This window comes from Hyposmocoma kahamanoa, unplaced genomic scaffold, assembly GCF_003589595.1.
Source record: "Hyposmocoma kahamanoa isolate Upper Pololo Valley unplaced genomic scaffold, ASM358959v1 95, whole genome shotgun sequence".
Lineage (NCBI taxonomy): Eukaryota > Metazoa > Arthropoda > Insecta > Lepidoptera > Cosmopterigidae > Hyposmocoma > Hyposmocoma kahamanoa.
In genome coordinates, this window is record NW_020654972.1 from 8,629,332 (window position 1) to 8,653,209 (window position 23,878).

General features: G+C 35.9%; 1 protein-coding gene and 1 non-coding gene across 6 annotated transcripts in view; both read right to left on the bottom strand.

Moving 5' to 3' along the window:
* LOC113238278 (MAGUK p55 subfamily member 5) overlaps positions 1–21,708 on the bottom strand; it is a 197,199-nt gene extending 175,491 nt beyond the window's left edge. For 4 of the 5 annotated variants that reach the window (XM_026475109.1, XM_026475104.1, XM_026475107.1 and 1 more), the window contains exons 1-3: positions 21,079–21,708; positions 19,913–20,028; positions 19,068–19,125 (exon numbers count right to left, since the gene is read on the bottom strand). In XM_026475109.1, coding sequence (XP_026330894.1) covers positions 19,068–19,125; positions 19,913–20,028; positions 21,079–21,217 — 313 coding nt within the window. In that variant the 5' untranslated portion in view covers positions 21,218–21,708. Of the gene's footprint in view, positions 1–13,534; positions 13,729–19,067; positions 19,126–19,912; positions 20,029–21,078 lie in introns of those variants that run through there. The other variant, XM_026475108.1, reaches the window with a different exon arrangement.
* Positions 21,709–21,940: 232 nt separating this feature from the next.
* Trnaq-uug lies at positions 21,941–22,012 on the bottom strand. Its single transcript has one exon. It is a non-coding gene; the product is annotated as a tRNA-Gln (tRNA).
* Positions 22,013–23,878: the final 1,866 nt, after the last annotated feature.

A 23,878-nucleotide genomic window follows, 5' to 3' on the forward strand; every position in this document is an offset into this window, starting at 1 on the left:
TTGAGTTTATAGATGTAAGTAGGTAACAATTTGGCCAGTGCCGAACAATCACGCAAATATTGCATTAAAGCAATTTAAATATCTAAATTTAGGTCGATTAAAAGAACACTAGTTTTTGTAGCGTATCTGTACAGTTATAGAATTATAACATGTACCAATTTGGCAATCTTACTAAGCCCGTGGATTTCAAAATAAAAATTTTAATGTGATTCTTCTGGTTCACACTTAGTACCATCGTGATCCCTTATTTTCTCTTTTTTTAATTTAATAAAACCACGACCCTACAACGGGGGAGAAAAGTTTGAAGTCTTTTTTGTGTGTCTGTCTGTATTGTAACGGGACGCACAAGTCAACAAGAACAAGTGCGCCTGACGGTAAGCGATACGTCTGTCCATAACAGTTGCAGTGCCACTCAAAGCTTTAAAACACAAAGATCTACTGCGCCCGTCACCCTGAGACATAAGTTGATAAGTCTCATGTGTTTAAATTTTTATTGAATTGATATTCAATTATTTTTATGTGAAATTACTCCACTAGTTTCTTATAATTATTAATACATGTAATTATATTTATATATATAATAATGCTCATTTTACTGCTTGGCTGCAGTCATAGGTAAGTAAGGTGGCAGTACTTCCGCTAAGGAGCTCTACAGAAAGCTTTTTATTAAGCGATACGCCTATCCATTTTAGTAATGACGTTCTGTAGAAAGGATCTTGGGATTACAAAGCTCAATCCAGTGGTTTTCAATGGTTCAAATAAATAATGAAGGCCAAGTGGGTTAGAAAAACTCGCATAGCTAGAAGACGTTGACACCCGTTTCTTCAGTCCCTTTGAGACCAAAGACGTTGCAATGCATCCGAAACGTCGAGGTAAATAAAATATGTTTTTATCACGATTAAGTCCCGAATTTTAAATCAAATAAAGTGTGAAAAACATGAAAGTTTATTTTATTTGTTTTATTTTATTATTTATTTGTTTAAAATAAAAAGAAAAAAGATCTTCAGCTTTTTTTCTTATTGGTTCATTTAGCTATAAAATTAATATTTTCATTATTTCCACTTGTCCAATCGACTTGAAATTTGGTGTATAATCGAAATCCGATGACATTACAATAATATGATAGCCTTAATCTGGTGTTGCAACCAGGACAGGACTACCCAACTTCTTAACAACTTCCAATAGAATTTGTTTGGGTCCATCATTACCGATCTCACGAATTGTTAGTTTACAGATGGTGATTGGCTTTTTAAGCGACTTTAAAAAAAGGAGGAAGTTATAGGTACGTTCGGCTGTATGCATGTTTTCAGATTTCTCCGTCAATCGTAGACCGTTTTTGAATACGATTTTTTTGTTTGATAGGGTGCACTCTCGTGGTGGTCCCATTGTCACCAAGCCAGAATCTGAATTTCACTTCATTGTCCATTTAAATCGAAGAAAATCCTCAAATTTCAAAGATATGTATACTGACATACCGATTTCTCCATGAATTGTGGACCAATTTTGAAATTTCTTTTTTTATTAGAAAGGATATATATAGTATATACTCTCGAGGTGGTCCCTGATGCCAACGATGCTATTCCAGGTTCGTTTCGTCTATCACAAACTACTAATTATTTTTCGCAAATGAAAATAGGCTTTTCACTTGACACAATACATGTATGTATATCAACAAATCACCGTCATAACAACCAGAAAAAAATATGAAATGTACAAAAGAGTCCGTGACAGTCCCATTGTCACTAAGAAGCCAGAATCTGAATAGGGCATCCCTTAGAGGTATTTTTTTTTCAATGAAAAAGTTGCTATTATTATTACAGTAGGTTAACTGATTTGTATCGGAGATTTTTAATTCATATTTCTTCGAATACGAAAATCCCTCCGACCTTCAGATGTGTCTCACTGAGGTTGCATTGTTATATAGTCTTATTTTTATGCACACAATCATAGCCCCGAACTAGGGAAACCCTGTATTGCGGGTGCTATGGACAACCACAAATTATCACGAGAGAAACGAATGTGGACCGTACAAATATTTCTCCCGTAACGGGCACGGAGGCAGTATATGTTTAGTGTGTGCATTATTTACTCTTCTAAATTAGTCGACAATTTCTAAAAACAAGGTAAGAAAGTTTCAAATTTTGTTGGTTCGCTAGCTTGGGTAAATATTAGTAATATAATAATTTCTGACCCGGTTCCCGCGTATAATCAGCACCGGTTCGCGGCAGAGGATACAGAAATTCGTAGTCAATATTTTATGGGCCGTAAACGCAGGCAATAAACGAAAGCGGGGTAGAATTGACGTGAGCGTTACTGTACGGCTTGATCAGCTTTGTAGAGACGTATTGAAAACGTGTTAGAGCTTTTACGAGCTTTCCAAGTCTCTGAATCTGTTTTCACGCATCTAAAGATATGCAAATCGTGTTTTTATCTCAGATTGAAAAATAAATGTATCAGTCCAACTGCGCGAACGTGTTTCTTCTACGGAAAAAAATGGTTTTCGAAAAACAGTTAAAATATATTAAAAAGCGTATGTACATTCGTAGACGTATTTAGAGGAAGATTAAAAAGGTTGAATTATGACAACAACGTTCATTTTTTGTCATAATTGTCATTTATTGAGCCACTGGCCACAAATACTAGAACGTTTAATTTGAAAAAAGAATGATTTCAATAGTCTTTTTATTTAGATTAACCGTTCTGAATATGTGACCAGTGACTCATATGAACGTTCTCGTCATAATTCAACCTTTTTAGCATACCTCTAAATAATATAGTCATGAAGTATAATATAAATTTATAACATAACACTTTCATTACAAGATATTCTTTGGTTGCACCCTCCATCCCAGCTCTTAAATTTCTTCCCTGGAAGATATTTCTACTTAGCAATAAGGCCGCCTGTTGTACATTACCTTACGTATTTCTACCGCCAAACAGTAATGGTCACATTACTATGTACCAGTTGTAAGGAATAACGGTGCTGGTGAAATTACAGGCACATGGCACTTGTCAACTGCCCCCAGATCTTTATGATTTAAAGCTCTGAGTAACACTTATGGGCAGCAACTGTTATGGGCAGGCCTGTGGCTTGCTACCAGGCGCACGACTTGTTGGTATTATAAAAAAAGCTTACTCTCTGATATTTACATTACTGTTCTGTGTTGTTGTCATTGTAATTTTTAACGTGGAATAAAGAATATTTCATTCATTCATTAATATGTCTGATTTTTTGAAACTAACTATTGTTTCATACTCTGTGACAAATACGTACATAGCTAATGATTTTATAATTAGTCACTATCACTAATTGTTTTTTATGATGCTAAGGGATGACACGAACAAGTCGTGCGCCTGATTGTAAACGACACGCCTGTCCATAACAGTTGCAGTGCGACACACGAGCTTTAAATCGCAAAGATCTTAGGTGCACTGCCTCTGCGCCCATAAGACATAAGTTGAAAAGTCCCAAGTAATTTCACAAACAACCGTACCCTTCAAAACCGGAACGCTGTAATGTTGACATTACTCCTTGGCTTTGGAAATAGGTAAGGTACTTCCCAGGATGAACTCTTTCACAAGCTGCTCTAGTGCTACTAAAACTGCTAATTGTTAATACTTTTAAATTATAATTATTAGAAGACATACGTGTATAAATAATATATAATGTATATCTATAATAATATATACATAAATAATGATACATTATCAATTTTAAAAGACATCTAAATTACATAATTTTTGTACAGTCAATAGCACAAAAAGCTATTTATTTTTGTTCAAATATCTCCCCCAGTGTTACTGAACAAAATCTGTCAGATGTGCTGCCGCTGTAGAAATTAGCTAAAAATCATGTAATGATTTTTCAACCGGCGGCGGCGACGTGATAACGGCGTGGAGACAAAACATTGTTTATCGGCGAGTACCTTACGCCTATCGGCAACCCTTTCACCACCATGGCAAGCATATAGTGTATGCCATCAATACGTTAAGAAGATAGTTTGAACTAACATACAAATGCGAAAATAGCACGCCGGTGTGACAAATATACAAAAATTCAGAGAAATAATTCTACTTTCGCTTTTATATTAGTTCACACTAAAGGAATCAGGAACAAAATGGGTATGTCACAAAATTGGGGTTTATAAAACAATAGACGACTCATGTTGGAGCGAAAAAGAAAGCGAAGACATTTAAAGAGCGAAGGCGCCTTGGCAACTTTTACGAAAAGTAAAATGGTCCCAGAATATTGGAATGATCCCTGCGGCAATATCAAAAAAGCGAGAGGAGTCTGTGGGTGAGCGAAATTGAACTTATAATTTTTGATACCGAGCTTACACGAATATCCCTGTGACCGATGTCTATGTTTTTTCTCCGACTTTTTCGGGGTGATCTCGGAATTTCTTCTTGAGATTTCCTGATATATATCGTGATACCACATTACTTTCCAGAAAGTGAATATCTTTATCTACTTGCTACGAAACCGCCATTATGGTTATAACCCCCGTAGCATAGCTACGCACGATAGTCGCGACGCGCACGATAAAATTGGAATAAGCACGCGCTATTGGCTGTCTCAATCAGATCTAATTTAGATAGCCAATAGCGCGCGCTTATTTCAATTTTATCGCGCGGGTCGCGAGTATTATGCGTAGCCATGCTACGGGGGCAGAAGTCGTTATAATTAATATAGAAGAAGAATCAAAAGAAGTAATTGATGGATAACATTCCTTCATAATTCTGCTTCAAATAAATGTACACATGTCCCTTAGTTTTTTTTAACACACTTCAAAAAAGGAGGAGGTTCTCAATTAGACTGTATTTTTTATGTATGTTACGCGATAACTTTGTAAACCGATTCTGGTAATCCTTTTTTTTCTTGGAAAGCGGGTACCTCTTCAGTGGTCCCAATTAAATTTGAAGAAAATATTCCACATATAAGGGTGACAAAAGAGAGTGAATCCGGTTTTGCGCACTTACCGATTTCAAATAGATGTAATTCCACAAAGTTTGGGGAAGGTTTTTTAATACTGTACTGAGATTAGACGATTTTTTTTGTTGGAAATAGGGTGGTACCTCAGAATTGGTCCCATTTAATTAAAAGAAGAAAGAAAAGAAGAAAATATCCGCCTCTAATGGTGCCAAACTAGGGGATGAATCCGGTTTCGCGCACTTTCCGGCAATCGGTTTCAATATAGGTCGGTTAAAAAAAAGGTTATTAACTTTATTTATTACACTATTTAATAATAAAAGTTAGTCACCACGTGACGGGACGTACGTGTCGTTCGCCTGGTATCAAGCGATACGTCACGTTGTGGTTAAATAGGAAATTAATAAAATTTCACATACACATAATTTGTTTTATATAAGTAATGCGTATTATTTTTAAGACTTTTTTATGTAATCTAGGAGACAAACGAGCAGACGAGCTACTTGATGGTAGGTGGTCATCGTCGCCCATGTACACATGCAACATCAGATGAACTGCCTATGCTTTGCCAGCCATTGAGAGACCTGTTGTTGACAAACTTCTTGAAGAACCCCATGTTATACCACAAAGGAAATACTTCAGGAGGAAGATCATTCTACATCTTGCGGGTTCGAGGAAAGAACGAATGTAATACCCGCAGGGTCTTACAATGCCAAGCATCTAAGATGTGTTGATGGGCTCTACTCCTTTGGCAAGAGATGCGATGGTGGAAACGAGACGGCGGTACCAATTCGAAGAATTCCTCTGAGCACCCCCATTATAAAGACGTTAGAACACACAGAAAGCTAACGTCTCTCCGTAGACTCAGATACTCCAAACCGTCTGTGAACTTGGGGTCATCGACGATACGAACAGCTATGCGTTGGATGGAGTGAAGTGAATCAAGTTTTGGTGTGAAAAAAGTAATTTTGATGTACGATCACATGTAGCTTTTTCAAGAGTACCAATTCTAAAGACAATCATAAAAGCGCAGCATGTTTAATAAATGATAAAAAGGCATGATATCTTTGTCACGCACCGCATATAACAGCGCAATTAAATTACAGGCAATTGAAACTTGTCCTTATGTCTCTGAGTGGCACTGTAACTGCTATGGATAGGCGTGTCGCTTACCACCAGGCGCACGACTTGTTCGTCCCGTCACTTGGTACTATAAAAAAATATTGCGCGTTAAATATAAGAAATAGCTATTAAGACCTGTTAAAAGTAGAAAGTTTTAACCAAGGTCTCTACCTGGGACATTGCGGCTAGAAGGTTGGCATGATTTACCTTTGGGTGGCCAAGCGTATTCTTTAGCGGAAGTAACTGATGGTTTAGTGGAAGTAGCTGCCATTTATAATTAGTAACTGATTACACCGACCAGAGCCTAACGAAACCTAGAGTACGTAATTGATGTCTTTTGGTGTTCGAAACCTAGACCCTTTTTGGGTAGCTGAGATAACTTCACCTCAGGAAGAATAATAGGTTATTTATATTAACTTGTTGTTGTTAACTTGTTGTTGCAGTATTTCCTGGAGTTCACAATATAACTAAAACACGTGTTTGTACATACCTTTATAGCTACAAGTATTTACTATGAATGAGACGACAATCGAATGATGAGTCAAACTCATGTAAGTCCGTACTAACCGCACGTTTACAAGGTCATCCAGTTTCTTGCGTCTGCATATTTTTATGTACATCCTCAGGTGAATAAAAACTACATGACATGTGAATACATAGAGTTAAAACTTAAGGATACACTCATTATTAAGTACAGTTAAAATAACAAACTAATTTAAATGTGAATAAAGGAATTTTCAGACGTAGATAATGTCATTGATATAATATTTTTAATTTATTTTTTAAACATTATATTTATATTATCTTCCTATTTATTTGGTTTCTATTCTAATTATTATTATATGTTCAAATATAACTAAATGGAAAAATGACGTCAGCGAGCTGATTATCGTATCCGCGATTACCTCTAGGTTATAGCTGAAAATCAGCGGTTTGCTCTTGAGTAAACACCGACGCTGAGCTATGACCTTTTTGCACTGTTGCAGCACACGTACATAACTGGGTGTCTAGCAGTGCTGCGACTCTGCTATTTTTGTTTATTTTTTGTGTGTTTTTGTGTTTTTATTTTTTATTTTTTTGCTGTTATGTACATGTGAATGTAGTAACAAATAAACGTTTTATCTATCTATCTATCTATTGAGAGCTGCGCTCTGGGACATAGTGGCCAAAAACCTGGCAACCATACATTATTATATAATTTAATAGTAGTACAGCTCCTTGTGAGAAAGTTCGTCCTGGGAAGCACTGCCACCTTACCTATTTCTGCCGCCAAGCGTATTACTGTATTTCGGTTTTGAAGGGTAAGGGTGAAATTATAGGTACAGGCACGTGGGACTTGGCAACTTGTGTCTCAAATTCAGATCTTTGCGAGGCACTGCAACTGCTATGGACAAGCGTGTCGCTTACCACCAGGCGCATGACTTATTCGTCCCGTTACTTAATATCATAAAAAATACATTGAAAAATCGTTTTTACAATATTTGTTTTATTGAATTACCTATCAATAGTAAAGGGTTTCCTGTCGGTAGACCGAAATGACATTTTCCAGAAACAACGTTTGCTCGAATTTTCATAGCCTCGAAAGTAATTTTGAGAGGAAAATGTTTTTTCTTTTAAATCTAACTTAACCTAACCTAACCGAATCTAATAGTGTCTTTGCGATAAACATCCAACATTATCTGAAAGAACAACGGTTTCGTTATAATTCGGTTTTCGGTGTAATGAGAATTTGAACAAACGTTATTACGGAAAAAAAATTCGAGTTTGTGATAGGTTACCATTGAATAGGTATCATATTTTTATTACCATGATATTCAAGTTGTTTTGTGAAAGTACTCCACTAGTTTGGTGTTAATATTGATTTTATTAAAAACAAACACAGAATATTTTCCTTCCATCTGACTGGATTCGAACCTGCATCTTTGCCAGACCGGGGCTAATTTCTCTCCCAACTGAGACACGACTACGGAACTAACAGCGGACCTCACGATCGGTAACTAGTACATACATTTTTGTATTTTGTAAAAATTAAAACATATTAATTAGTACTGCAGACGTTGTTTGCAGATGGTGTTTGACATCAGCTATATGTTCTTTGACGCGGGTAAAACGAAGTATTTGTACCCACATCAAAGGACATATAGCTGATGTAATTTAATTTTTAATTTATTCATTCAATAAAATAATTTGTAAAACTTAATTTAGCGTAAATTGAAATGTTTTCTTTGTAAAATTAAAAATAAGGTATTTAATTAATAACTATTGAACTAAAGTGATAAAATAGGGCGGTTTGCATCAATATTAGACATAACTGGTTGAAGACTGTACCACCTCAGTCAACCGTGACCATGGGACCTGTAAAGGGCCCGAAAAGTCGATTTTTTTGAAAAAACAAATATACGCGATTTAAATCCGGAAAAATAGTTTCATTTCGATTTAGATCGCCTCTAAAGAATGGGGAAGATTCGGTCATTTTCCTTTAACACAGGTTTTAAAACACGATTTAAATTATTCGAAACTTTATATTCCTCTCCTTAAAATGACCTTCCATTGTTCTGCGGCATAAAAAAATTTTAACAATAAAAATTTGTAACGAGTTCCATTAATTAGTAATAAAAGTCCAAAATGGAATAAAATTTAAGCATAATTAATACTTGTAACAATTATGACTTCAACACGCTATTAGTTCCATCTCACCACTGCTAGATGGCATTAGTTGTACCCTGAAACGCTCTATCGTTTTGTTAACTTCAATACTATAAGTCAACTCATATGTTTTGTATTGCCAATGAAATAAAATAAATTAATGAATGCTTTTTTTTTGCAATTGACTTACCAACAAATAGTATTTATATGGTACGAAAAGGCTCTCAAGCTATTGAGACGTTTCGGTCCTTACTTACTGCTATCTTAGCTTCGGCACCGAACCTTGTGCCTTCACGTCAGTGAAACACATTGTTGGGTCCATAGCCGTGTGAACTATTTGTTTTTGCCTTTTTGTATATTATACGCCTTGTCCATGAAGTCTGCGCCTCAATTTTCTACGCACCCCCTCCGCTGACCACGCTACATACTTAGATATACACTATAAAGGCTCTAATTAACACCTATTCTTGTAAAGTACGTTGTCCTATGATCTGTGAGGACGCAGCTTGACTATTCAGTAAACGAATAGAGTTGTAGTCAGACACGAATAGAGTTTTATCAGCATTAGAGCTCCTTGTGAAGGAGTTCGTCCTGGGAAGTACTGCCGACAAGCAATAATGACGTAAGTAAGTAATGACGGAGTATAACCCCATAATCACATTATATTTGGGTTTTAGTATGTAGGAATTTTGATATTATCATTATTTGTCTTATCCTACTTTTATATGTGTTTATTTAAGTATTAATTATAATATATATTAATAGTCAATGTAATATGTAGTAGTATTATATATTTTTTATTTTGCGTTTATTGCTGGCGTCGAGCTCTAAGGGCTTACTGAAAACCAGCGGTGTGGTATGTTATTGCAGCACATGCTAAGTTAAGTCCCGTGTTGGCATGACGCTACAACACAGACCATACCAGAGTATCTGTTTTGTGTTTACTTGAATTTTAATTGTAATTCTTTGTATGTAAATTGCTTTTTGTGTGGTTTTCTGTTGTTGTATTGTGCTAATAAAAGTATGTCCACGAGCATTAACACATTTACTTTTGAATAGTAAAGATACTGGTGAATCTGTATGCTCATGGGACTTTATGTCTCAAACAGATGGGTGCAGTGGAAGTGTCCCTCAGATTTTAGCGATCTAAACTCCTGGCATTGCAGCCGTTATGAGTATCAGGCTATGATACCACTTGATATCATGAAAACGAAAATATATATAAAATTCTTATGATAATTATTTGGATTGTAACGCCCTATCAGGGTTGATATTTATATGGTTTACTAGTTTCTGTATCGTAAAAAATAAAATAATTAATGAAACGTTTATTTACAAAGAGTGGAGCTTCTTGCTCATTCTTCTCAAGGGAGTCTGCTTTGCTAACGAGCAGTACAGTATCACGATTACAATAAATGTAATTTGATTACCTATGAAATAAAGATTATTAAGTTAGTCTTACGGCTTTTTGGTTCTTATATAAGAAGATGGCAGACAATTGCAACAGTCGTTCTTTAGGTAAAACCCATAGGTACCAGCAGCGGAAAAGGCTCGCTGCGTTTCCACCCTGGTAGGAATAACCGTCATTAGTGCGTTATAATATGCAAACTGAACTTTTAATCCGCATATATCAAAATAGTTTTCGCCTAAGGCGAACTACAAGGACCTAGAGATCTAAGACCTAGAGAAGTTGAAAAATAAAGCTTGTATTTTTTTTACTTGGTATACATTTAATATCTTGTCGCTAAATGAACATGCAAGTCTACCATTCGGACGCCTTTAATGAAACGTCGTAACGTTTTAATTATCGATTCAACAAGCTGCGCTACACTACCGTTCAAACAGCTGGGCTAGTGGCCCGAATAAACCGCCTTGTAGTAGACATATTTCCTAGCTGATTGTCTGGTAGTAGATACGAGGTAAGCTGTGTGCCTATCTATCTTTGGCATCGTAATTCCCAAACGGATGGACTAATCTCAAAGCGGTACTTTTATTCGAGAGCTAATTTAATCAAAATGGTTCTTAGGAATGTTTAATCAGAACTGTTCAGCTTTTTTTTCTTGTCGTGTCGATGGCATACATTATAATGCTGGCTATCGTGAGAATTTGCCAATCGGCGTAAGGTATTCGTCGATTGTTGTTCAGGCTGCGCCAGATGATAACGACAGGAATGGTATGTCGTGTGGCCTCCCCACATTAAATAAAAGATTCAAGAAGTTATAAAAAAATGGAACTAAAAATCTTCTCTAATGTTACGTTTTGAAGCGTCATTAAATCAAAGTCAATATAACATTAATTCTTACAAAGTAATCAGAATCACTGGTATCACAAATCTGACAATAGACCCTAAAGTGGTCAAACACAACTAATAACAATAAAGCGTGAAACACACAGAGAGCGGGAGCGGGTCGGGCGCGTGTCGGGTCGGGACCACGGCGGGTCTAATTCCGTGTATTTATATGGACGACAACACACCGACCGCGGGCGCGAGACGGCACGCGCCCGCGTTTAGTGCTTTGTCCTTTCTATAAATACACGGAATGAGACCCGCCGCTGTACCGACCCGACACGCGCCCAACCCGCATCCGCTCTCTATGTGTTTCACGCTTAATAGACTTACTCGCCTCGGACGAAAAAGGTTACTTAACTACTCACACGGGGTCACGCACTATGAGTGCAGTGACGTGTCTATACCCTTTGACGTCATATTTGTCACTAAAATATCATATTTGGCGTGAATTAGGAAGCTACTGTTGGCGGGAGAGCATTCCATTCGACCGAAGCATTATTTTATACCGCGTAAAGGTAAGTTGCATGGCAATAATCAAGGGTTAAAAGAGCATCAGCTCTTTTTTCAATTAGTGTGGGAACCTCAGCCATAAAATGTATGTTTATTTTTCCAATTGGCAGATCAACTTGAAATTGAGCATACTATGTAAATCCAATGACATTACCATCCACTTCTGATTTTTTATTTTTATATAAACCAGCCACTTTGGATTTTTTATTTTTATATAAATTAGGAGGTCAAAGAGTAGAAGAGCCACTCAATTGGAGGTGGTTATCGCCGCCTGGATTATGGCAACACCAAAGAATCTATGAATTGCTTATTTTTTTGTTGGAAATAAGGTAATTTAGTTTGATCCCATTTAAAGTTGAAGAAAATATTCCTATGAATGGCAAACTAGGGGATGAATCCAGTTCCGAGCACTTGTAGGTAACCGATCTCAATAAAACTTAGCAAATAGATATATTCTACGACCTTCCGAGGTCGGTTTTTTTTATAAAAAAGTTATTAATGTTAATAACTGACGGGACCAACAAGTCGTGGGCCTGGCGGTAAGCGACACGCCTGTCCATAGCAGTTGTATTGCCACTCATAGCTTTAAAACGCAAAGATCTGAGAGGCACTGCCACTGCGCCCGTCACCCTGTGACATAACTTGACAAGTCCCTTGTGCCTGTAATTTCACCACGACCCTTACCGTTCAATACCGGAACGCAGTGACGCTCAAATTACTGCATGACGTCAGAATTCCCTGGACGAATTCTTTTGCAAGAAGCGCTACTACATACTAAAAACATTATGTTCGCTTTTTGAAGAACCCATGACATAAAGCAAAAAACATTTAAGAACAAATAGGAGAGCCCATTCCACATCTTGCTGCTTTGAGGAAGAAACGAACGTGATGCCCGTCTAATTTAGTATGCCAATGTCAAGGGTATGGAAACGTTGAAGAAATATATTTGTCAATCGCTGGAGATCTCCATAAACTTTTAGTTTAGTGTACCTAATGAAAAAGATCTCGTATGAAAAGAAAGTCGTAAGTTTCATTAAGAGTAATTACTAACATAAAGTAATTTCAAATGAAGAGTAATTACTTTATAAATGTGTAATAAGTTAATTATGACAATTAATGCTGTGATTCAGATGGTAATAAATTCTAAGTTCCTTTACGTAGAATCCAACTGGTTATTTTTTTCCTTATATTTTCAAGGAAAAGCATACAATTTCTCGATTAGATCATAGCACAAATCATGCACTATGAAATAAGTTGAAAAATACTTATTCAGTAATAGGTATAAAATTCCGTTATACATAACGTGATCATTATTTTTTTTCTCTCAGACTGAGACGCCTGTAAATTTATATTCGTTTTAGAAATAAAACACATGTTTGTGATAATTACGAAATGTTTAACGATTAAAAAACTTAAAAAAAGAACTAAAAATGTTTAATGATCAAACATTTTAAGAAAGAACTATTCTTGTGTAGTCTGGTGTGTTATATATATTTCGCTTTCACGCCATTTTTTAAATTTATTGTCACGTATCCTGTTTGCGGGACATTTATAGTAATTTGGCGATAGCGGGACACGGAACTTAAAAGCGGGACGTATGGTCACGTTATTTATACCATTATAAATTAATTGTAAGTAAGTGATTTAATACAATATACGAAAAGTATTTGTTATTTATGTACTTATTTCAGGGCTTTATCTTACTATGAATTTATTATTACTACATACAGTTAAACACCTTTTGAGTCTACTCTTAGAGTAAAATACCTCACAAACTTTATCAAAAACAAAAATCTATATTTTATACAATAAAATTGTCGAGCGCTAATAAAATTATGCCGCTCTACAAAAGCTAATTGATATTCGAAGAATATATCTAGAGTTGTCATTTCCCAAATAACATGTCACATTTTACTGTTATCATTTATAATTGTCACTGGTATCCATAGCAACCTGTCTCATACTCAGCACACACAACATGTACACATCATCACAGGACCCGGCAAAGAAGTCCGGGACTGGTTGAGTTCACTCACCTCAAAATGCTAGCTCAACTTTCCACGAAAAAACACTTTATAAGTCGATTAACTTCACTACACGGTGCACTACAATCACACGGGGATTACGAACGATCTATATTGTACAAACATAGTTTTGGGTGCACTAAACACGCATTATGTTGTTAAATATCGGGTGGGTAAAGCGAAAACATAGGCTCGCAGTGAGGCTCGCGGTGACTCGATATGAAACCAGTTTTCCCTCTCTCTTGCGCAGTTTTACTTTGGGTTGCCAGGTTTTTGCTGCTGATTTCCTAGTTTTTCCAAATAGAAGAATTAACATTTTTTTTTATTCTATCACTCTATCTCACTTGCTCGTCCCGTCATTATAATGACGGGATGAACGAGTCGTGCACCTGATGGTAAGCTATTTATTAATATTAATAAATTATCGACTTTTAGGTTATTTTTTCCTGATATAGAATCGCTTATATTTTACTTTTTATTAGTTAATAAATTGAACTAATAAAACCGACAAGCTATCTATCTTCGTCATAGGAATTTTAGCTCTATATTGTTATTGAATTAAATTTAAAAAAAAAATTAAAGTCGTATAGAGTGAGAGTACAACTGAACGTACTTTAAAAAAAAACTTTGAATTTCATTACCAAATGAAATTTAAAGTTTTGTTTGTTTTGTTTGTGTTTTTACAGTATAATAGAATTTTTTTATTAGTCAAATATAAATCAGGACGATCACACATACTTATTACTATTGAATTCTACTGTGATAAATGAATTGAGAAATTTACGAGACTTATAAGATTTCAAGTGGAATAAAAAGATATGTTCTTTAAACCAACTTCCTCCACCGACCTTCAGATTATATAGTATCATTACCAGAATACGTGGCATCTCTATTACACAGCCCATTGACAAATACGATCGTCGATCTAATTGTCTGAATAAATAAAACGATGTCTTAAGTCATGCCAAAAATTAAAAAAAAAAAATATAATATCAAGTAACAAACAGGACGAACGAGTCGTGCGCCTGATGGTAAGCTGGGCGCCTGTCCATAACAGTTGCAGCGCCAATCAGAGCTATAAATCGGAAAGATCTGAAGGGCACTGCCACTGCGCCCGTCACCCTGAGACATAAGTTGACAAGTTAATGCTCACATTATTGCTTGGTGGCAGTACTTCCCTGGACGAACTCTTTTACAAAGAGCTCTACTGCTGTTAAAATTTGCATATTAATTTGAATTGGAAAATTAAAAAGTTATTTCCATGAGGTTACAGTGATATGTGGGTAGTAACGATGTAAAATTATTCACAGTTTTTTTATGTCAAACTGTACACACAAATATATATTTTACAAAACGACACCGTACCCTACCGATAAGTTGTCGTAAGTCAAAATACCATTTTTTGCTTTTTAACTTAAACATGTATTTTTTTTAATGTATATTATAAGTTCCATGTTAGAAAGTAAACATAGCAAGAGATTTCTTTAAATTTAAATATGGAACTTATAATATACATAAAAAAGGATATATTTATATGAAAAAGTAAAAAATGATATTTTGACTTACAATAACTTACGTGAGAAGTATCGAAAATCGCTTGCGACGACTGTCTCCAGAAACTCATCGCCGATACACCGGTTCACTACATGGCACATAATGAAAACTGGTTTTCATATTCCAACTACAAAGGAAGTCATTAAAGCTAGCAACACCACGGAATTATAACCTTAAAGCCTCGTCCGAGCGAGAGCGGCAAGCGAAAATTACGAACATTGCTCATTTATATGCGACACAGTTCCAACTCAACAATACACTTAACTATGTTTAGAACTCTGTCACATTGAAAACGACACAGCCTGTTTCAACTGGACAAAGTATTCGAAGAATTCCTTGCTGACGTAGACGATGACAACAATGCAGTTAGAATTTACGTATTTAAAGTATTGTTGTAAGGGAACGGTGTTGTCGAACGGTAAAATGATGTTTGTTTTTGGAGCCGCTAGTATCGTAATCCAATAAAGTAAGTGTAATTGCATTACCGCGACCCCGCACCTCGCGCTCACATTGCATAGTCACCTTTATTATTAAAAATATGGGTTTTGTTATGTCATTTCGTTTCGGGCGCGCAGTCGCATAGTTACTATCCTCGTCGAATATTAATTTATGTCTAAATTACCTTCGCGATATAAAACAAAAATCGAAATAAAAAGCAACAAATTTCCTTCAAAGAGTATGTCCAGGGAAGTACTGCCACCTTACAGCAGTAATGTCAGCATTACTGCGTTCCGGTTTGGAAGGGTGATGGTGCTGGTGAAATTACAGGCACATGGAACTTGTCAGCTAATGTCTCAGGGTGATGGGCTCAGTGGCAGTGCCCCTAACAACTTTACTATTTAAAGCTCTGAGTGGCACTGCAACTGTTATGGACAGGCCTGTAGCGTACCACTACCTCACGATATGTTTGTCCCATCTCTTGGTATCTTATAAAAATAATATTCTTCAAGACTTTTGTTTATAAAATGTTCAAGGGACAGTGTCACTTTGTATCCACTTATCGATTTTCGAAACTCTTTCTGTTTCATTTAAATCGATAATCTTTGGATTGGTCCTTTGTTTAGGACAGTATATTAATTATTTACATTTTTAAACTAAGGTTTTAATATATTTAATTGTATATATTTAAGTGTATGTATACTTTTTCTTCTTATTTCTCATGGCTTTTCGCGGTAAGAAAGTGTAAGTAACTTTATTGTCTTTTTTAAATTTTTATAACTTCTAAATAATAATAAAAATATTCGTTTCCTGTTTGTGATTAACATAAGCCAAATAGGAAAAAACTTATTGCTTTTTTTTAAATCAAATTTTTGTGTTTTGTTTCCTGTCTGTACTTTTTCGAGGAGGTTTCCTTTTTTTCCAACCTCTAAGGTCGTAGAGTTTATCAAGTTTGGGATCCTATCTCTTATATATTTATATATTTTATTAGATAATTAATTATTTTAAGTAAATCCGAGTTGGGAGTGAATGAACTTTTTCATGGGGAAATAGAAACGATACAAAAGGAATCCTTCTGCTTGTCTGGTGGTGTACCATCAAGTGTGAACTCAGGACTACTGAACTAACAGAAACGAGGCTTAAAAGTCGACCCAAGGATGAAGTGATGATGACGTGAGAAAGCTCACGTATGACTTACAGAGATAACCATAAAATAACAATCCAGTCTCTTAACACGGCATTTCATTATTAAATATGTATATATAATTTAATAGCAGTAGAGCACCTTGTGAAAAGTTCGTACAGGGAATGCCACCTAACCTATTTCTGCCGCCAAGCAGTAATGGGAGCATTACTGCGTTCCGGTTTGGAAGGGTGAGTGTGCTGGTGAAATTAGTATTGACAGCATATGTCTCAGGGTGACGAACGTAGTGGCAGTGCCACTGCAACAGTCTGCGACTGCGACTTGTCCGCCCCATCACTTGGTATTATAAAGAAAAAAATATGATGATCTTTGTGGTCGAGTGTCGCCATCTCTGAGGCCTCGGGTTCGATCCCCGGCCGAGGCAATGTAAACAAAACTAACTTTTCGATATTGTCGCGGTCTGGGTGTTTGTGGTACCGTCGTTGTTTCCGACTTCCTTATCACAAGTGCTTTAGTTACTTTGGGTTCAGAGCAACGTATGTGAAATTGTCTAATATTGATTATTTATTTAGTATTTTGTTAAAACAATTTTTTTGTTCATATTAATTTTTTTAACGTCAATGTTTTATATACTACTATCATATAAACTACACTACTTTTATACATCTAATTATTCTTGTGAAATTACTCCATTTGACATTGTTGTAATTATTCATTCAATTAATTATAATTTTATTTCAAAAATTCAAAATTCAAAATAATCTTTATTTCATAGGTAAGCATTATTACACTTGAAATCGTCACAATGGTTAAACTCTACCGCTCATAAGGCAGATTCCCCTGAGAAGAATGAGCAAGAAACTCTAGGGGTTGCTCTTTGTAAATAACATTTACAATATTTTTTTTTTATTTGAAACATCAGAGATCGAGACTACCTCCATGAGCTAAACGGGATACTACCGGCTAAACGGGTTATTAAGCAAAATGCCGTATGTCATTAGACTGTGAAAGTACCTGAAGTAAACCAATCTAGCGGTTTCGACATCTGAAAGTTTCCTTATTTTTTTTAATCGCGTACACTGCAGAGCCGAGCCTTTTTGATAATTTACTTATATGGGGACCCCATTGCAATTTAGCATCTAACGTAATACCTAGAAATACAACTGTATCCACAAGATTTAATTTTTCGTTTCTAACTACAATGTTTGTAACCGTCTCTCTAACATTGGGTAATGTAAATTTCACACAATTTGTTTTTTTCTCATTAAGAAGTAGGTTATTAACAGCAAACCAATCAACTACTTTAGATATAGCATTGTTCACATCGTCGTAGGAACATTGGTGCCTTTTAACTTTAAATAATAAGGAAGTATCATCAGCAAACAATACTATCTCAAGTTTTATACCCTCCATAAGGCTAGGTAAGTCATTAATATAAACTAAAAATAAAAATGGGCCTAGAATTGAACCTTGAGGGACACTCATGCTAATTGCAGATCCTGACGATCTCGTACCGTTAACATCGACCCTCTGTACCCTACCACGCAAATACGATTTAAGAAGGTCGAGATCACGTCCCGCCACACCATATTGGCGAAGTTTCCTAACAGTGTATCATGGTGCACACAATCAAAAGCTTTGGAAAGGTCACAGAATACACCAATAGCATCATGTGAGACTTCCCATGCGTCAAATATATGATTAATCAACTCGACACCAGCATCGGTTGTAGAGCGACCCCGAGTGAAACCAAATTGTTTAGGAGACATTAAGTTATTACTATAAAAATGTGCACACATCTGATTTAGAATATTTTTTTCAAATATTTTACTGAGAGTTGGTAGTATTGATATAGGTCTGAAATTGGTGGGGTCAGAAATACTACCAGATTTGAAAAGTGGAATAACTTTGCTTCATGAGGTCAGGAAAGACACCATCATCAACACATTTATTAAAGACACAGGCTAAATAAGGCGCAATACAATCAATTATAGAACTAATTACTCTGACTGAAAGACCATCAAGATCAGCAGTATTTTTTATGTTTATAGACTTAAAGGCTTTAACAATATCGTTTGGAAATACATGACGCAACCTTAAATTAGTGATAGTAACATTATTTCCTTTTAGTAAGGATTCAGCGGCGGTGGAAGATGAATTTAACGACTTAGTAGTCAAAATTGGAATGTCAGTAAAAAAACTTTCAAACATTTTAGCAACTTCTGCGTCTGTGTTTACAAAATATTAAATTAATAATAATTAATACAATAGATAATTATACCAAATATACCCACTAGTTTCGCGTTCAGACGAAGATTCGAGTCCTGTCAGATCAAAGGAATTATTCTTGGTGTTCCATAGTTGTATTAATAATATTTTTTATCATAGTTTATAAAGTTTAGAACTTACATAGTTTAGTCTCACTACGCCGCTTCACTCGAAGTTTGATGAGGCACGATGAGATGCACTGTAACAAAAAATAACATTTTAATAATAACAACTGGAGTCTATAGAGCCGCAGTTCTTGCTGAAAACTTTTATTTTTAGTCCCAGTATCACCTGCAGTTTAATTAGTTTCTATGTATTTTAAATTAATTCAATAAGTAATAATGGGAGAAAGGAAACATGTAATATTTAATTATTTTTTTCATTCAGAATTCATCAGGGAGTTGGGTCGTCGGCTTAGAGATAGAGGCTGTAATCCACGCTCTGGATCTTACTTGGTGCAACAAATTTCGTCGACCATTCAGCGCGGTATTGCTTGGACATTTGAAACAGCTAAGATTCAGAGCGGTCTTTTCTCATTGTAATAGTTGGATAAAAATGACTAAGTCTGGGGAATTGCATTATTATTTTTTGTGTGACGAAGCCTGTTGCTGATTTATATTTGTGTCTTCCGGACGAAGCCAACGATGCGGATTGACATAATTATGTAACTAATTTAGTTTTTAAATGAATTGAATTATATTGTAATAACTAATTTTTCGATTTTTCTCTAACATACAGACAATTGAGAGCATAGAAAAGGATATTAACTTGCGGCAGACTTTACGGTAACCAAAAATTAAAGAAACCCTTACAAAAAACACGTCGTTATAGCGTTTGCAAAAAAAAAAAGGCTTGAACCCTCTAACAAGACGACAACTCAGCACAAACCTCGTACAAGAATTTACAGACTAAATTCACTTTGGAACTAAATGTAGAGGTTCAATTAAAGGTTTATCACCAGATCATTGTATTTAATGGCCCCTTACCTCGTGTATGTGCCCCAGAACCTCTGTCCTGGTCATATCCTCGAGTTTTGTCTCGTTGACGTCCATAATTTCGTCCGCCAGCTCCAGATTGTCCCAGCTGCTGGCTGACGGAGAACCTGCACAAAGAACAAATGCAATTTAAAATATCTTTATGGTATCGATTAGCAAAAAAACATACCTACGTAAATTCGTTTATAAATGTGTTACCTAACCTAGAAAGTTTTTCGTGATTTCACTCTTATCCGTTTGTATTAATTGGAAGGCCGTTAGAGTTGGTCGAAGCATGTTTCATCTATTCTGTTACAAATAAAAAGGGAGATGTATCTACAGAAACATACTATCCACCTTGGTGACGAACCTGCCAGTTCGTCACCAAGGTGGATAGTATGTTTTGTATGGTTTTTTTTTCTTAAGAAATGGTGACAAATTAGTAATGTTAACTTTTTTTTCCAAATGTTTCCTATTTCGTATTTATTTTACATATGTACATATATACCGATCACGCCTACACGTTGAGTAATTTAACAAAATAAGGAATATAAACAGTACTTAAGAATAGTAACATTTTTAATTAGGTTATAGTATTGTTGAGTCAACACTTTAACGAATCGCTGTACGGTCGCTGTAAATTAGTTGGTTACGTATAATAATATACTGTAAACAGGAAAATTTGTAAGTAGGTACTTGCTATCAATCAACTATTGCAAGTAGGTAGAAAAACTATTATCCTGATTGATTCACTCATTTATTCATTCAAAACCTTTCACCTCTCCAGAAAGTAGAAGAAAGATATAGGTATAGTAAGTAGATTACCTAACAGAACACATATCACTTCTTATTTTAAAGCTTACGCTGAATGAAACTCAGTATATTTTTAATCAATGAGTAATTTAAACTTCATAAAATTTCGTACTAATTTAATTTGAAGATCGAAAAATTGCCTGTTAACAAAAAATAGCAAATATTGTATTCAACCAATTTATAAATTTGGATTCGCGTACCTAACAGGCAATTCTAATAGATAAGGCAATCAATGCTCTAAACATCAGGGAATTATTATCTGCATGTTACGCCGTCTCTTGGAAGTGGTAAGTTTTCAGGTCACAGGTAGTTCATCACTCTGGCAGTCTTTCATTTATTCAAGCTGTTACCAAAGAAATACTAACCATATAGCTTGATTTTATTGTCCTTAGTCTGCACTACGATGATGACATATCCCTCCAGGTCCACCGATTTGCTTTTAACAGTGGTGTTGTTCTTATCCACCGCATTTATCTGGGTTGTGGGCGCGTTGAACGAATTCATTGTTACCACTAATACATCCAGCTTTTACAACTATGCAAAGTTTATAAAGGTCCCCAAAACCCTACGTTTCCTCCAGCACCATTTACATTCACTCTCGATTATAATATTCAAGCAGAACATTTTGCCAATGTTCTCCGATCTCACCCGGGCTTCGATAAATCCGCCATCCCCGTAAATCCGCTCCTCAATGACAATCGACACCAAAAACGACACAAAAAGGCATTATTACTTATTATCACAAGGTTTTATAGGACAATATTACATTTTAAGCGTATTCAGGAGGTATTGGCGCGATTTCTTTAGGCATTTAGTTTAGAAATGTCACGTTATTTTAAGGTTGGCCCGTTCATTATTGCACTCGGTCGGATTTTGTCAGTATTATCAGTTTTCGCGATGATTTTTCACATAAACTAAACAGGATTTTGATTAATTTAGGTAGTAAAATTGGTTTTTCTGTGTTTTCTATGGTTGTAAACCGACGGCACGTCCGCGGGCTGAGTGTTCGCCGCGAGTGGTTATATCTACCACCCCATTTTGACTCGATCAATAATGCTCCCCTACCCAGCATCCCTTCGGACTTGTACATTCATTCCGACCGTTCTGATAACGCTATATTTTTTGTTTAAACAAACATAAGTATTACAACTAACATACAAAAGTTTTAGGTATTGAATTAGCCTTAAAAAAAAGCTTAAAAATATAAAAAATCCAATTATCATTGGAAGGTCCCACCGAGATTTGAACTCGGATCGCTGGATTCAAAGTCCAGAGTGCTAACCATTACACCATGGGACCTCTTGGCAGTCATTGTGAAATAATAGATAGGTTTCTAATATTTTTTTATATTATTTAGTTTTAATATAAATGAATTTGTTACATAAACCTGATGTAATAAATAACTTTTATAACAGCGATTAAAAGCACGCATGCTCACTATACCAGTATTGTACGAATTAGTACATATTTACGATGCGCTTCATTTAGTTTTTACAATGTCTAGTAGATGGCGTCGTATACCAAAACATTATCAATACTACTAGCGCCACCTAGGCGTTATGGCAGATAAATAAATAAAATATTGCCAATTAAAGCCTATATCAAATTTACTAATTCTAATGCGCAGAATAGAATACCATTACTGGTGATTCCATAAAATTAAACTATTATTAAGAATGAGACCTAAGCTTAAATATTAGGGTGTTCAGTCACAAAGGAGACAAGCTGTGCATTTGCTGAGCTTGAAATAAATAAACGAGCACCATACTATAAAAGTTAACAACATGATGATCTTCGTTATATTATTTTATAAGCAAAGTTACAACTTTTATTTTTAACGTGGTATAAGAACAAGTTTTACATTTCATTAAAATCAACAACTAGCATTAGAAATAAGTACCCATAATAATTCATCAGATTTATTTAATAAATTCCTTTTTAATTCTATTCCATTCAATTTAAAAAGAGGTTAGACTAATATCTAATGAAAATAAAAATTGTTCAAAGATATGAATGTCATTTGCTATGAATTAATGAAAAGTATTCCAGTTCTACATATGAATATCAGCTGATTGTTTATATAAATTTGTTGCTTTTTAAAAATTAATAACACTTCGTAGTATTAGCTCTGAAATTAAAGTATTTAATCGCCTTCTGCTCTGGAAATGTCTAACAATATCTAGAAATCCCTTCCAGGCGTGTCGCAACATGATACGACATGTATTACGAACTTTGTGCAGCGCTTAGATTATGTTATGTTCATCATCTTGTCAGCCGGAAGACGTCCACTGCTGAACATAGGCCTTCCCCCAAAGATTTCCAGACCAGCCGATCGGACGCAACGTGCATCCATCGGTTACCCGTCGCCCTTACCAGGTCATCCGTCCATCTAGTAGGGGGCCCCACTGAACGCCTTCCGGTTCCTTTCTGCCGCAACGGCCGTCAATTCTACGAGCTATGTGCCCTGCCCACTGCCACTTCAACTTGCTAATCCTTCGAGCTATGACAGTGACTGTCATTCTTCTACGGATCTCCTCATTTCTGATTCGATCACGTAGAGAATTGCTCGCTCCATAGCTCGTTGAATGACTTTGAGCTTTTTTATGAGGCCCGTAGTAAGTGACCACGTCTCAGAGCCATAGGTCATCGCTGGCAACACGCACTGCTCGAACACTTTTGTCTTCAAGGACTGCCGTATTGCGGACGAGAAGACGTCCCGGAGCTTTCCGAAAGCTCCGAAACCGAGTCGGATTCGACGTTTGACCTCTTTCGCGAAGTTGGCCCTGCCTAATTATGTTCAGATAGATTATATTTATGCTCTCAGACGGACGTAGTGAGAAGACTGAGCTTTAAATCGCATAAATCCAACTGGGACTGCCGACAGTGACACTGCAACTACTACAGACAGGCGTGCCGCTCACCTCAAGGCGCCCAACTAATTCGTCCCCTTCACAAAGGTCAGCGGCATTTACAAGTACATAATGTTTTGAAGAAAGTTTTTATGCACGTAAAGAGACAAAACCTGTGGCTTTCAGCTACTGAACATTTATTTCGTAATAAAGTTTTAGCATTCCCTGTAGAGACATGTATGGACTTTAGTTGTTCCGACTATCGTTTCCGATCTACTGGAGTTTGTTCCATGATCTAATTGTGTGCCTATAATTA